Source organism: Alexandromys fortis, unplaced genomic scaffold (assembly GCF_014885135.2).
Source record: "Alexandromys fortis isolate MF-2015 unplaced genomic scaffold, M_Fortis_MF-2015_v1.1 scaffold_25, whole genome shotgun sequence".
Classification (NCBI taxonomy): domain Eukaryota; kingdom Metazoa; phylum Chordata; class Mammalia; order Rodentia; family Cricetidae; genus Alexandromys; species Alexandromys fortis.
Genome location: NW_026067904.1, coordinates 14,597,490 through 14,613,895, shown reverse-complemented (window position 1 = coordinate 14,613,895; position 16,406 = coordinate 14,597,490). Strand labels below are relative to the sequence as shown.

General features: G+C 43.2%; 1 protein-coding gene across 1 annotated transcript in view; it reads left to right on the top strand.

The window, feature by feature from the left end:
- Positions 1 to 15,800, top strand: part of Dsg3 (desmoglein 3) — a 30,550-nt gene extending 14,750 nt beyond the window's left edge. The window contains exons 9-16 of the mRNA XM_050134844.1: positions 1,893 to 2,164; positions 3,413 to 3,552; positions 5,396 to 5,626; positions 7,383 to 7,637; positions 10,611 to 10,756; positions 11,033 to 11,096; positions 13,605 to 13,834; positions 14,844 to 15,800. Coding sequence (XP_049990801.1) covers positions 1,893 to 2,164; positions 3,413 to 3,552; positions 5,396 to 5,626; positions 7,383 to 7,637; positions 10,611 to 10,756; positions 11,033 to 11,096; positions 13,605 to 13,834; positions 14,844 to 15,605 — 2,100 coding nt within the window. The 3' untranslated portion in view covers positions 15,606 to 15,800. The remainder of the gene's footprint in view (positions 1 to 1,892; positions 2,165 to 3,412; positions 3,553 to 5,395; positions 5,627 to 7,382; positions 7,638 to 10,610; positions 10,757 to 11,032; positions 11,097 to 13,604; positions 13,835 to 14,843) is intronic.
- The last annotated feature ends 606 nt before the right edge of the window (positions 15,801 to 16,406 follow it).

Sequence of the window (16,406 nt, the reverse complement as noted above, 5' to 3'; positions counted from 1 at the left end):
TCCTGGGGTCATTCCCTTTCTCAAACTTGACACCTGGCTGTTATCCTTGAACCTTGAACCTTGACAATTCCACCAGCCACCGAGTTCTGCGCAAGCTATGAAACAAGGATGGCTTCCTCCTTTTTTTTTCCACCTAGCCTCTGCCTTGCCTTGCTCCTTCCGTCTTACCTGACTGCAATACTGTCTAGCAGGTGTCCCTGCTGCCTGTCCCCAGTTGTCGTCCTCACTGCCACCAGTCCACTACCACATTTTTTAAAGAAACAAACAAGATGACTTACTCTGTTCTGTCAATCCTGCCCTGGCTCTCAATGAGCTTAGCTGGCCCCGTGCCAACAGCACCTTCACGTCACCTGCAGTTTTTCTACATAGAATACAGAAAGGATTCGTGGGAGGAGTCTGTGGGGCAAACATTCATATTATTGAGTCTTAAATTAAGCAACATGATTCTAACGTGCCATCCAGGTGGATGACCACCTACTTCAAAATGAAGCGGCAGACCTTCGCATTACGGTGCCCAAGACCCTACCCTACCAGCCACTCAGATCCTTCCGCAGCGCAGGGTGTTTGAAGATGTTTCCGCCTTTCCCTGAAGAACTTCCCAGCATCCTTCAGTGCTCAGTGCAGATCCTCTCAGATGCCTTTCCCAGCTCTCGACTAGAAGCCCCTCCTGCTTCCACACAGCTCTGCCACCTCTACCCACACTTTCCCTTCTGCCGGGGAACTCTGACACTGTCAAGCAGTCCCTGTAGCTGACACTCGAAACCAGATCTCTTCCCTTAAAAAATATTAAAATAAAAAAAAAGAAAAATAAATAAATAAATAAATAACTTCTCAATTAAAAAAAAAGAAAAAAAATATTCTGCGGGTAAATAGATAAAGCCAAAATTAGCATTTCCTAATCTACCATCCTAAAAAAAGAAGAAGAAAACGAATGAATGAAAACTGTTAACCTTGAACTCTTGATTTAGGCCAGCTTAACTAGAAAGCCAAGCCACTATAAGCAAAAACACTGAAAATTGGTTTTATAAAGACTTGGGCCAATTGCTCACTGATATAAAAAAGAATTGGTTGGTCTTTTTGCCAACAAAGACGCAATAAGTGGCCTTTGAACCTTGGAATTTTATTTATGTCAGAAAAGAAGATACATGAATCCAATGAATATATTATTAATGGCCAAGTGGCTGTTTATTTAAAAAAAAAAATGAATCACCAGGCAGTGGTGGGGCATGTCCTTAGTCCCAGCACTCGGGAAGCAGAGACAGGCAGATCTCTGAGTTGGAGGCCAGTCTAGTCTATAGATTGACAGCCAGAACTACACAAAGAAACCCCGTCTCAAAAACAAACAAACAAAAAAAGAATGAATCATAGAACTTTATTTGTTCAGCCTCCCAACAACCTGGTGAGATAAGGTTTGGTTTTATGTGTCAGGAAGTTAGGCCCGGGGTGTGGCATGGTGATAGAACAGTTGCCTGCCTTACATAACATCCTGGGTTCTGTTTCCAGTGCTGAAAAGACTAATATTCTTAAACAAATTAATAAAATGTACATAACATTTAGAAGCGAAAAGCTGAGGATCACAGCTCAGATGTATCAGAATGAAGACTTGAGCCATGTTACCACCATGAATTCAGGACTTCTTAAGTTCTCCCTCACAGCCTAAAAAGAGTTGATGATGTTCCGTTAATCTGGAAAGGAGACACTATGCTTTAAACACAGGTTACCAAAACGAGGTCTCATGAGTTAGGAATCCTGAGGCATTCTCTATTTGACACTGCAATCACTTCTGAAACTATCTTTGCTCTATAGAATTAGAAGGTCCTGTCTTCCAGATTGTGCTTTCTTGTTTTGCCTTTTGTGACGCTCCCTTCTGTCTAATTTGGTCTTCACTCCAGGCTCTGGATTACGAGCAGATGCAAAGCCTGCAGTTTAGCATCGCCGTCAGGAACAAAGCTGAGTTCCACCAGTCCGTGATCTCTCAGTACCGAGTGCAGCCGACTCCAGTCATTATCCAAGTCACCAATGTCCAAGAAGGCATTTCTTTCCGTCCTCCTTCCAAGACATTTACTGTGCCAGGGAGCATAAGCACCAGTAAACTGGCTGGTTATATCCTGGGAACATATGAAGCTACTGATGAAGACACTGGTAGAGCTGCCTCGACTGTCAGGTAAGATGAGCCTTCTATCCTTTCAGGCCTTCATGTAGCTTTCGTCTATAAGCGACTACAGCATAACGCTCCACTCACTAGCTGCCAAAACCAGAGCTATAAAAAGGGGGAAACTGAGGAGCCAAACAACCTAAGAAGAGATATAAAGATAAATTATTAGAATACATTGTGCCGTGAGCAAAAATAGTATGCCCATAAACTAGTAGACACTAAAAGAGGGATGCCTTAGCCCATGTGGAAATCAGGAGAGCGCTTCACAGTTGAGACTTGGAAAAGGCTAGAAGTTCATCAGAAGAGTGAGCACCAGTGAGAGAAGACATTATGGCTCAATGTAGTAAGAGCTGTGGTGGGCTGCGTTCCCGCCCAGCTCCGCATGGCTAGCTTTACCAGAAATAATTACACAGAAACTGTATTCTTTTAAATACTGCCTGGCCCATTATCTGTAGCCTCTTATTGGCTAATTCTCACATCTTGATTAACCCATTTCTAATAATCTGTGTAGCACCACAAGGTGGTAACTTACCAGGGAAGATCTTAACCTGTGTCTGTCTTGGAGAGGAGAATCATGGTGACTGCCTGACTCGGCTTCTTTCTTTCACCATTCTGTTCTGTTTACTCTGCCTACCTAATTTTCTGTCCTATCAGGGCCAAGGCAGTTTTTTTATTAACCAATGAAAGTAACACATAGACCCTCCTCCATCAGCTCAATCCAAAGCAAAGTCAGTAATAGCTGAAGCATAAACGTCGTACAGAGTAACAGTCGCAGTGTAAAGAGCAAAGGCACAGGGTTTGTTTTACTTTGTTCTATTTTATTTTCCACAGCCAAAATTGGGTAACCAGACTAATGCATGCATAAGATTATGAATTGTAATCCATCTATGTCATGCTAATTTTCTGGTTTTTTAATTGCTTTATAAGATTTATTTATGTTTATTTTAATGTGGATGGGTGTTTTACCTGAACATGTAGCTTTGTGCCTTATGTGTGTAGTTCCTCAAAGAACCAGAAGAGGGCATCATATCCCCCTGGAACTGGAGTTATAGGTGGTTGAGCTGCTGTGTGGGTGCTGGGAACTAAACCCAGATCCCCTTAGAGAACAGCTTAAGTACTGAGCTACGTTTCCAGTACCCTGATATTGTTTACAAGTACATATACAACATTTTTAGATCATGCATAAATATGTTGGCTGTCTAATGAACAATATTTTTAAGCAAATAACATTTTATATTTTGTTCTATTATAAAACAGATATGTCCTGGGTCGTAATGATGGTGGTTTGCTTGTTATTGATCCAAAAACTGCTCAGATCAAATTTATCAAAAACATCGACCGAGATTCTACTTTCATAGTTAACAAGACAATCTCAGCTGAGGTTCTGGCTATAGATGGTAAGAAAGCTATTTCCGTGGTTTTGAATTAAATGTATTTTAAAAAAAAGCATTTCCTTCAGAGTAGATGGATATGACTGCTTTTTATTTTCTCTTTATCATAGAGATTATTATCTTAGGCACTTTCCGGCCTTGAGTCTAAGACCCCACACCTTAACCTAAGAGAGACTAAGAATTTCCACTTCTCAGTTTAGTTGGTCCCTTTGGTTTACTATGGGTGAGGGAGAAAGTGTGCATGTGTACATATGTGTGTGTATGATGTGCATTCATCCCTATGTGTGTGGGAATGCATGTGTCCATGCATTTGTGGAGGCCAGAGGAAGATGTTGAGTTTCCTGTTTCATCAGTGTAAGCCTTAGTAACCTGAGACAGGGTGTCTTACTTAACCTGGAGCAATGCTGGCTGTCAGCAGGCCGACAAGACAGAATTACAGGCGCACACACACACAGTAGCCCCGGCTTTTTACACAGTGCTAAGGATCCAAACGTGGGTTCTCATGTCTGTACATCCAGTGTTCTCACACCCTGAGCCATTTCCCAAGCCTCAGGAGGAATTTTTTGACTTACAGAAATAACTGAGTTTTAGAGGACAAGGAAAAATCCCTATAGACAGTCAACCACAAATCCACTCCAAATATAAGCTCACGTTGTGAGCTCCCTGTAAACTCATGTCATTAAGCAATGAAGTTTCCTCTCCTGAGATGTCTTAAAATAATATTCATAGAATGTATGTGTTAAACGATCTATAAAATTAATTTAAGCTCGGTGTAATAAGCACCAAAAATAAACATCAAAAATATTAACATTTGCAAAAACCACCCCAACCGCAAAAATGACAGAACTCGTTCATCATCTCACTACCAAAGAGTTTTATTTTGTTGCTGGATTGTAAACATCAATTGTTTGCTTGCTTTTTTGAAATGGGGCCTGACTGTATGGAGCTGGTCCCGTGACTCACTATGTATAGCAGGTTAGTCTCGAACTGACAGGGATCCACGTGTCTCTGTTCCTAAGTGCTGGGATTAAAAATCCACATGCCACCACCCACCCTGACTTCAGTAAACTTTTAAGTATTAAGTAATAAATATAATTATTTATTTTAAATACTGGGGGCTCAGATTGCAGAAGCAAGACCCTTACAAGCTATTTTTTGTTTTAATTTCATTTGTAATTAATGAATCAGTTACTTTGATTTCACGACTATTTAACTAATACTCATGCTGCTTACTAGAGACACCAGACAACTTGACAAGTCTGAACTGGTTTTATAAGTTGCAGAGATAGGATGGTGTCTTTTTACTCCTGATAATAACAAACACAACTTTTCATGAGAAGTTATCATGACTTGGCAACAAGAAAGAAATATAAAAAATTAATTTTGTAAGTTGGCTGCAGGGCATATCTTTATAATCCCAGCTACTCAGGAGACTGAGGCCGAAGTTCACAGCCAGCCTGAGCAATTTAGAGTGACTCTTTCTCAACAAGAAAGGAAGGAAAGGAGAGAGAGAGGAAAGAGAGGGGGAGAGGGGGAAGGGAAGGAAAGAAAAAGAAAGGATGGAAGAGAGGGGAGAGAGACGAGTGTGTGGAGGAGAGAGGAAAGCAGAAAAAGAAAGGAAGGTGAAAAGATAGAAAGAAACGGGGAGTGGAGAGGAACAGTAAGGAGGAGGAGAAGGGGAAGAACTCAGAGAAAGCAACGAGAGAGGGGGAAGAGGAGGAGGAGAGGAGAGGAGGGGAGGGGAGGGGAAAGGAGAGGACGGGAGAGGACAGGAGAGGAGGGGAGATGGGGTGTGAAAGATCATGTTTTGTTCAACTTTACTCTCTGTATTCCTTTACTATTCTTACAGAAAACACTGGTAAGACGTCTACGGGCACAGTACACGTCGAAGTGCCCAGTTTCAGTGAAAACTGTCCCTCGGTTGTCCTGGAGAAGAACGAGATCTGTAGCAGTGCCTCGCCGTCTGTGCTCATCTCGGTGAAAACCCTGGAGAGGGGCAGATACACTGGCCCCTACACAGTGTCGCTGGAGGAGCAGCCTCTGAAACTGCCAGTCATGTGGAACATCAGAATGATGAATGGTGAGCGAGCAAACTTGCCTCTGTGGGCCGAAGCTGCGGCTGCTGTGTATTTCCAGAGGAACATGAACCCCCTTGACGGAGGTCCTTTCTGAGAAAAACTGAAAGCATTGCTTTGAAACTAAGACATGAGCCTGGTCTCTTCTGAGGAGAAATTGGATGAGCTGAGCATCATTTACTGGTTTCTGGGTTTGTTAGTATCGTTGTTTGAGACAGGATCTCTCTGTGCGGTCTAGCCTGGGCTGGAGCTTGGCCTGTCAGAGGTAACCTTGAGTCCAGTAGACTGACAGCTGCAAACTCACTAGTCAATGAAAGAGAGGGAATCTTCCTCCTAAAGCGTATTGTGTTTATCATATATTTTCTGAGTTTTTCAAAAGTCCCTTTCTGGACTGCACAGTGACCATCCAGATGCTTCTAGTCCTCTGCAAACACACTTTCCCTCTCTGGTTTCTGTGCAAATCTTGCTTCCTCTAATGAATGTGCTCCATGGTATCCTGCAGTCGTATATCAGTCATGGCCAGAGACACTAAAGAAATCTTGCTCTCTCACTCTCAGCGTTCTGATCTTATATAGAGGAATAGCTCCAAACTGTATGCGCCATTGGTCTCCAAAGGCGTTTGCCAGATAGACGCACAGTCAGTGAACAGACAGCTGGGAATGTAGCTCAGTGGTACTGCTCATGCCTAGTACTCACAAAGTCCTAGGGTCAAGTATTGGGGTGACAGGATGGGGGTGACTGAATTGAGTTAGGTTGGTCAACACAAACTATGTAGCCATGGCACAATGTCAAGGGCACTGTGAGTTCCAGAATGATTCAAGCAATGTAACACTGCCAGGTTTCCTACTTAGAAAGAGGTGACAAAGTAATGGAGAACCAAAACCAGGTGGTGCTCAGTTGTCTAATAGGCAATGGGCCCCACCACTAGGAACCCTATCACCCAGGCCCTTAGCTCTGGGGATAAGCAAAAGGAGCAGATGAGAGAGCACCCCCAAAACCCAAACTAGATTTCAAAGAGTCAGACATGGGATCAGAGTTTGAAAGTGTACATGAGGTCATGTGTCTATAAGTATTGGTGCAGATATACACACGAGTGGGTAAGCTCAGGATATAAACATGACATTGTGATGCCCCGACTCCCACAAACTTCAGTAGAAAAAATAATACAGGGCTGGGTCCTTGTGGAGGGGAATCATGGGTCTGTTGGACTATGGGAGAGAATGACAAGAAGATACCAGAGGGGTTCAACTTTTTGGCTTTTCTGGGATCCATTTGATGAAAAACTGTCTTGGGCCACAGAGAGATGTCTAACGCACAATACTGAACCTACAAGAGCCTGGCGACTGCAAATATATATACATATATGTGTGTGTGTGTGTGTGTGTGTGTGTGTGTATTTTCACAACACTGTGTTTCATGACACAACACTTTGAAGCTGTCTTCTAAAGACTTCAAGTACTGAGCAGTCTATAAAAACAAACAAACAAACAAAATCAATCTCTTGTATTTTAATTAGCTTTTACAATTTTGTGTTCGACTGTATCTACAGCTGTTTTAGGCCACAGTGGCCTACATGATTGGACACTCCTGGTGGGCAGACTGACCCCGCCAAACCCCTTCGCCACTCAGCTCTGCTCCAACAACACCAGTCTGGCTGTTTGTGACCATGATTCCAAGACAATGCTGCCACCCTTATCACAAAGAGGAGGCTTTAAGAGCAAGTGCTGCCTGGTCTCACTGTTGCTTTTGACTTTTTTGTAGATACCTCCGCACTTCTACGAGCCCAGCAGCAGGTGTCCCCAGGAGTGTACAGCGTCCCAGTCGTTGTGAAGGACAATGAGGGCGGGCAGTGTGACACACCAGAGATCCTGACCCTGACAGTGTGTCAGTGTGATGACCGGAACATGTGCCGAGCCCCTAACCCGAGCAGAGAGCCTATGAGACACAGAGAGTCATCCTGGCGGCTGGGGCCCGCTGCCATCGGCTTGATCCTGCTGGGACTCCTGATGCTGCTGTGTGAGTAAACTAACACGCCTGTCGGAGTCTGTGGCAAAGGCCTCATTTGTAAGAGTCACTGTGCTCATCTGTGCAATGTGAGAAGCATCGTTCTAATCACTTAACTGGTGAAGCTGAAAGAAATTGCTAGAAAAAAAAATCTCAGATGTGTTTAGCTTGTCACTTAACAGCAATTTAAATACAGCAAGGCAAGTCATATATGCAAACATTCCAAAAAAGACAGGGCTGGGGAGATGGCTCAGTCAATACTGTTTGCCTCGCAAGCATAAGGAACCTGAGTTCAATCCTGCACCCACCTAAAAAGTCAAGTGCCGCAATGGATGCTTGTAATTCCAGCCGTACCAAGATGGAAGGAAGAGACACACTGATTTCTAGAACTCACTGGCCAGCTAGCCTAGCCTACTTAGCGAAGCGCAAGCCATTGAGAAGCCCTGTCCCAAACAAAAGGGGAAGACACTCACGGGATGATATTCAGGTGGTGCTCTGGCCTCCATGAGTACACTCGTATGGTGTGTGCTCACAAGCACATTCCACACACGCGGAGGGTAGCGGACAAGAGTGAGGGGGAAATTATAAAGATGCTCTGTTCACAGTCAAAACCATGCCTTTATTCATATGCATGGGCTTTCTAAAATGGACATATACATCTCTGACTCACCTATTAGTCTCATAACTATAGTTCTGAAACAAAGAATGCTGGTCACATAACTTCAGAGAGGTCATCTAGGATCCACGTTAGCAGAACTTGAGCCCTGAGGATTTATTATTTAATCCAGCAAGTCCTCAAATCAGAGTTTATTCCTTATCTCATGTGCACCCTTTAAAATATTCACCCCTGGGCTGCAAAGGTGGCTCGGTAGTTAGGGGTACCTTCAGAGGGCCCGGGTTCAATTCCTAGCACCCATATGGTGGCTCACAACCACCCATAACTCCCAGACACATATGCAGTGCACACTCATACATATAAAATAAACCTTTACAAAACATTTTAATGTTCATACATAATAGGAAGACATTTAGGGAAACTACATGTCTTACTGTCTTTTTATAAATGTGCATTTTAGTTTATTCAGTAGATAGATTCTTGGAAATTTTCATTTTAATCAAAAGTTCATTAATCAAATGATGCTGTGAATGCACGAGTCCTCTACTTAAAGAAACTTTGAAAGGAGTCAGATAAGAGATCCTCAATAAATTCACAATAATTTTTTAGTTTATTACTTCAACTGTCTTTAGAAATATGGTTTATGGGGCTGAGAGATTGCTCAGTGGTCTTGAACACATAGCTCTTAGAAGAGCTGAATTCAGTTCCCAGTACATACAGTGGATGGCTCAAAACTCCCTATAGATCCAGTTCCAGTGACCCAGCATCCTCTTCTGGCCCTCAGAGACATGTGCACTCACATGCACATAACTACACACAGATGCACATGTGTGCACATAATTAAAAATAAAATATTTTAATGATAAATACAATTCATATAAGCATTATATTAAAATTAATATGCTGTATGAATTACATCCCATCTATTTATAACTTGACCTAGTTTTATACTAATATGACTGATATAATTTGCATAGTTATGTAGCTCACTCTAGCAATACTAGCAGCTCCTCCTAGTATCCATTACTGTCTTTTCCCTCTCTCAGACAACCATGATGGAGGCACCATTTGCTTCCCCTTTGAACTGATGACTTAGATCATACAACAACTCGGGATCACAGAACTGAAAAGCCATGCATCCAAAGTTCAAACCCTAGAAGTCTGATTCAGAGACGGCATTTGCTAACCTTTCAGGGAACCTTTTTTTTTTTTTTTTTTTTTTGGTTTTTCGAGACAAGGTTTCTCTGTGGTTTTGGAGCCTGTCCTGGAACTCGCTCTGTAGACCAGGCTGGTCTCTAACTCACAGAGATCCGCCTGCCTCTGCCTCCCGAGTGCTGGGATTAAAGGCGTGCGCCACCACCGCCCGGCTCAGGGAACCACTTCTAAGCAGACAGTTCAAGCATTAGGGTTCATATGGCCTTGACAGTGCAGGGATGGAGATGAGGCAGTGACCACAGAACTAGATAGTGGATCAACAGCTAAGAGCCCTCGCTGCTCTTCCAGAGAACCTGGACTTGGATTGCAGTACCCACACGGCAGCCAGCAAGTGCCTGTAACTCCCGTTCTAGGGAATCTGACACTTCTTCCAGCCTCTGCATGCACCAGGCAGCCACACGGTCCTTAGACAAAGATGCAGGCCAAACACCCATACCTATAAAAAATGTTTTCAAATGAACATGTCTTACCCATTAGCAGAAAGGATGACGCAGTGGCTGGAAGACCCTCCACGCTAAGGACGCTCTGTTCACAATTAAAAGTGCACTGATGGGGACTGGGGAGACGACTCTGAGGTTAAGAGCACAGGCTCTGCCAGAACCTGGATTCCAGGTCCCAGCACCTCACACCTACAGTACACACACACAGTGCATTACACATGGTGCACTAACAGCCATTGATTAAACTGTCTTTAGCCGCTGTTGCACTTTGCTGGTCAATTGCTCTTTAGTAAAGATCAGATCCTGAAGTATGATCAAAATCACCTAAAATCCTGATTATGGGGTATCATAGTTTTGTGTATATTTGCCAGACATAATTGATACAGTCAACATGGAAAAAGAAGTACAATAAATAGTAATAACAAGAATAATAACAACAGCAGCAAGTAATAATAATAAGTATTATTAAAAGGAATTACAAAATTGAACAAACCCTCCAAGAAATGGCCTGGCCTCCTACAGCTAATGATCACTAGAAAATTACTGCATTTAACTTACCAAATTGCATTCTGTAGACACTTATTTTGCTTTCAGTAAATATCCTCCTTTAATGTTTGAATTATTGTATTGCCTTTGTAACACTTTTGACAATTGCCATGTCAAATAGTTTCCGATGGAGTCAAACGTTCTCTTGTTATCCTTGTCCCTGCCCAGTGGCCCCGCTTCTGCTGCTGGCCTGTGACTGTGGGTCAGGTCCCATCGGAGGAGGAGCCGCGACAGGTGGCTTTATCCCTGTGCCTGATGGTTCAGAAGGAACAATCCATCAGTGGGGAATTGAAGGAGCCCAGCCTGAAGACAAGGTGAGGATCCAGTCTGTAAGACAGTTACTGCGGCCGTGCAGTGGGAAACAGTTTATGTTAAAGTAGGAAAAGGGAATAGAGGGAGCTCAGGAGACATCTTAATCCTAAATGGAGAGTTGAAACTGTCATGGATGGGGACTTCTAGGACTCCAGCTCTACAGAAGTCCTGTCCTAAAAAGGGCCACACTCCTAGAAGAATTTTAATGTTATCACTTATAAGGGGGTCACACTTCATCTGTATTGCACTGAAACATGTGTTTGTCTTATAATTTGTAGGAAATCACAAATATTTGTGTGCCTCCTATCACAACCAATGGTGCAGATTTTATGGAAAGTTCTGGTGAGTAGGCATCAAATTTGTTTATTTATTTGTACTGGAATTTGAGCTCAGGGTGTCATGCATGCTGAGGTACAGTCCATCCTTGTTTATGTTTTCTCCTTTGAGATAGGCTCTCACTAATTTGCCCAGGCAGTCCTTGAACTTTAAATCCCCCTGCCTCAACCTCCTGAGTAGCTGGAATTTATTTTTAAAATGTAACTTTGAAAGTAAGGGCAGGTTAGAGGAGAACTAGCCAAAATTAAGAAATGATCAATAATTGCACATTCGTGTACATAACAAGCGATATTACCACTGAGATTAGAAGCTGGCTTTACAGTTCTTTGTGTCTGAGCCAATTCCACAGCACTGGTCTGCCCTCCATGAGGTAATTCACTCGCTGATGTTGCTGTTTGGAAAAATCTAAAGACTTTTTTTAAATTTTCCAAATTTTAATGAATTGAAACAACTATAGCTCTCAATCAACTAGTTACTAACTTTAAAATATTTTTAATTTTTTATTTTGTTTTGTTTAGAGGTATTTCACCTGCATGTAAGTCTATGCACCATGTGCATGCCTGTTGCCCACAGAAATCAGAAGAGGGTATAGGATCCCTTGGAAACAGGGTTAAAAATGGCTGTGAGCCACTCCATGGGTACCAGGAATGGAACCTGTCTTTTGGAAGAGCAGTCAAGCCCTTAACCTCTGAGCCATCTCTCCAACCACTAATCAATAACTTTTAGTTAGGAACTGTTTTACAGTATTAGAAAACTGTAAATGAAAATTCAAGCAACAGCTGTGCCTACCACCAACTCTGTCTATTGCTAGTTCAGGTCGGGTTATGTTTGCCCGTCAAATCCTATGTGTGCACATCTGTGTCTCATGTGTGAGCGTTCATGCCTCGTGTGAGTGTGTGTGTGTGTGTGTGTATGTGTGTGTGTGTGTGTATACACTGTGTGCACATCTGCAATTCTGTCCCTCTTCCTGGCATAACAGCATCAACTGTGTTGCTGATTTGAGTTCAGTTCCTAGTTCTCTGCAATCACCATGGGGCAAAAGCCTAAAGCTGGCATTTAAGTGAATCTGTTATTTCTTTGGGTTTACTGAGTAACAATTTCAATCATGCTGTCTCATTACTAGAAGTACACTGTAAATTAGCATGCAATATGACACTCACAGGAATTTTATTCTTAATTCTATAGTTAGCAAAAATCTGCACAAGCTATCTCCAGTTAACAGCTTTTAACTGTATATCAGCCTTCAACAGCTTCTCAAATACTCAATTGCTTCTCCCATTATGATTCTATAGCAAAAACTGAACTCAGAATTGGTATAAAATATAGCTGGTCCCTGGACTTCCCACAGGGCAGGGAACCCTGATTGCTCTTTGGGCTTACGAGGGAGGGGGACTTGATTGGGGGAGGGGGAGGGAAAGGGGAGGCGGCGGTGGGGAAGAGACAGAAATCTTTAATTAATAAATAAATAAATAAAAAATATAGCTCATGATGAACTTGAGAATTGGTCAGGTGGTTTAGGGTACTGGTTGGTACTACAAAGGACTGGGGTTCAATTCCCAGTACCCACACTGGGTGGTTCATAAACACCTGTGAATTCCAGTCACAGGGGATCTGATAGCCTGTTATGATTTCTGTGGGTACCCATCCATACACATGGGCCCACATTCACACAGGCACAAATAAAAAGTGAAAATAAATTCAAATAATCTATGAAAGCATAACATGAAAGAAATAGGAAACACACCGTAACACTTTAAATTTCCCATGGGTACCATCTGTCACTTTGCACGGCCACGTCATGGAGACGATCTTCATTTCCCATACTGAAACCACACGGCTGCCTGACTGCAATGTCATTGTACCTGAGAACACACGCGCTCGGAAGCTTTCCACGGCTGATCACTGCGCCTGTCCTTTCACGTTGTTCTTTCTGGCTATTGCCACTGACAACCCAATTCCCCTGTACCCTCCTCTAACTGACTGACATGTTCTTGTGTCTTTTCCACCTGCCCACGCCCCTTCAGAGTTTCTCTCACAGAAACCTTCGGCAATGCTGTTCCCCAGCCACACCGCCAGACTTCCGTCACATTGCGGCTTTATATGGCAACTGTCTGTCAAAGATGAGAGAACTTTAAGGCTTGGAAAGAGCTCAGTCAGCCAAGTGCTTGCTGTACGAGCATGAGACCCTGATTTCATGAAAAAGCTAAGCACTGTGGCCATGTTGGGGCGATAGGGGGCAGATCCCAGGGCTCACTGACAGAGAGTCTAGCTGAATCTACAAGTTCCAGACCAGGGAGAGACCCTGGCTCAAAAGAGATGATGGTGCCCTGAGGGTCAACACCCACGACTGACTTCTGACAAGTCTGACGTGTGCACACATACCACGTGGGCATGAGCACACCCCTGGGCGTGCACACGAACATACACACACATATGCACACATAGGAGCTTTTTACAAAGTCACAGCATGAACTATCAGCGAACTCTCTCTCTCTCTCTCTCTTCTGCCTTTAGAAGTCTGTACAAACACATATGCTGGAGGGACGGTGGTGGAAGGTGCTTCGGGAATGGAAATGACTACCAAAATGGGAGCCGCTACTGGAGCAGGAGCTGCGGGGACACTTGGCCCCTGTTCCCTGGATCACTCAGGAACGATGAGAACGAGGCATTCCACTGGAGGGACCTTGAAGGACTACGTTGTTGCACCAGTGAACATGACTTTCCTAGGTTCCTACTTTAATCAGGTAACTGCGTAGCAAACTGTCAGGCTGGGTTATCTCATTTATATAGGAAATCTGGCTACTTGATTGTATGCATTCATTTTGAGATACATTCTACACTTTTTTCAATGTGAGGAAAGGAAAGCTTCCTCTTGTCAAAATAAATCAGGTAATTTTGGTGGCTGTCAGATTTGAGCCACCAGTTCAAATTCACAAGCCAAGCCAGCAAAGACAAAGTTAATGCAAAGTCCCCATGGGGTGAAAACTGTTTCCATGAGCGTTGAGAAAGCTGCCTGTCCCCAAGACAAAAATCAAGCAGCCCTAGTGATAGACTCCAGGCAGTATATACAGTTGCTATGGAGACTGAAATCAAGAACTAACACATAAGCCTAGGCTAGCCTCTTTGATGGACTGTCAGCCATATTGCCAATTCCCCAAACAAAAATGTAAATTAAAGAGTATTTCCTGAAACCAGACTCAGGAAGACCCATATCCTGCTTTCTCTAGTGTGGACCTAGGTTTACTTTTATCTATGACGTGAAAGCAGGAGGGACTTCTTGGAAGGGAAGGGAAAGAATAGGAGAGAGGAGGGAAACATGCGGCAGTAACAGGAAGAAAAGCCATCTCGTGCTTTCTCTCGTTGAGAAAATCCATATTTAACTATATGTGCACATACAGCACATGGACGCCAAGGACAGACTATTGGGGAAACGGAGAATGGCTAGCAGGGGAGAGGGGAGAGCAAGAAAGGGCAAGCAGGGATCTAAATCTGATCAAAGATCAAGGATATATATTTATGAGAATGTCATAAACCTATTATATTGACCATTAACTAAAAACATACTAACAATAAAAATAAACAAATGAAAACATTTTAGCTACCCAAAGGAAAAAATAACCAAATTTAAAATATGAAGACCATTTTCATCACTAGTGGGGATTTCCTAATGTGGGGATTCACTCTCCAGCCTTGGGCTTTATGGATAAATTCGATGGTCTTTGTGAGGTCCGTCTCTCCTCTCTCCATCTTTAGAAATCGTTTGCCTATGCCGAGGAGGAGGATGAGCGGGAAGTGAATGACTGTTTGCTGATTTACGATGACGAAGACGAGGATGGCGCCCCCTGTTCGCCTGCCCTCAGCTCCTGCAGCTTCATGCCCGATGACCTAGATGACAGCTTCTTGGAGTCCCTTGGCCCCAAATTTAAAAAGCTTGCAGAGATATGTCTCGGTATTGATGACGAAGCCAAGCAGGCAAAGCCAGGCCCTAAAGACAGTGGTTCTGGGGCAGGCATCTCTGCTCGCTCTGCGGAAGTCCCTCAGTCAGGTGCTAACAGGTACCAAACTTTGCCTGGCAGTCTGGAAATCCCTCAGTCACGTTCTCAAAGGTACCAGACTTCGCCTGGCAGTCTGGAAGTCCCTCAATCAGTTTCTAACAGGTACCAAACTTTGCCTGGCAGTCTGGAGGTCGCTCAGTCGGGTGCTCAAAGACACCAGACTTTGCCTGGCAGTCAGGATGCTTCTGTTTTGTTCACTTCCGGGTCTGTCCACCCTGCCATTGCCATTCCTGACCCTTTACAGCTTGGTAACTACTTGCTCACAGAAACCCACGCAACTTCAGGCTCCCTCGTGCAGCCCACCACTGCCACCTCTGACTCACGTCTCACCCAGAATGTCACCGTAACAGAAAGAGTGATTTGCCCCCTTCCTAGTATCTCTGGTAGCATAGTGGCTCCCACAGAGCTGCGGGGCTCCTACAGTATGCTCTATACAAAAGAAACCAGTTCCCATCTATGACCTAAGCAAACTGGAAAAATATACTAGCCAAATTTGGATATTTGTACCCAAATATCTTTTTAAAATCTAGCAAAGCTTGTGGTATTGGACTAATTTGGCTCCTACTGGATAACCTCTGATCATGATCATGATTTACATATTCTTATTCATATACAACAGCTAGGTATGTTAAGGAATATTTCTAATTCTCTGATTTTTTTCAAGCACGAGTAAACCTGTATATTTTCAAAAATAATCTTAATATATTATGTAGGGAGTGTTCCTAAGCATCTTTACAGTTCTGTAATATCAACATCAAAGGAAGATGCTGTAACCCTACGCAGTGTGGGTTAGTACATTGGCTTCCTTCTTGGAGTTCAGGTTCCTGTCTCTGTCACCTTTCTGGCATCACTAATAAGGATATGAGAGTATTATTAACAGTGGGAATCTGAGGGGCATGATGAAGCTTTCAGGGCAGCTTGGGACAAGGGTAATGGATGCAGCTCAGGGGTTTCGTCTTCTTGGTGAGAGAACTCAAAGCCTGTCTTTTGCTCAAGCCCAGGGCTGTGGGTGAACATGCTTAAATTACTGCATCTATATTCTATGTATATTCACAATAAGATGGTTTTAAAATACAAGTAGCATAGAACATGTAAGAAAGTTTAGTATATGTAAATAATATTTTGTAAGTATTTTAAGCTAGTCCAAGAAAACGCAACTTCCTACAGAAAACACGAGCTCCCTCACAGATACTCCTCCAAAACTAAGCCTGTGCCAATCTTTAAAAAAAAAAAAAAGCGTTAGTGTAAGTGCCAATGAGTA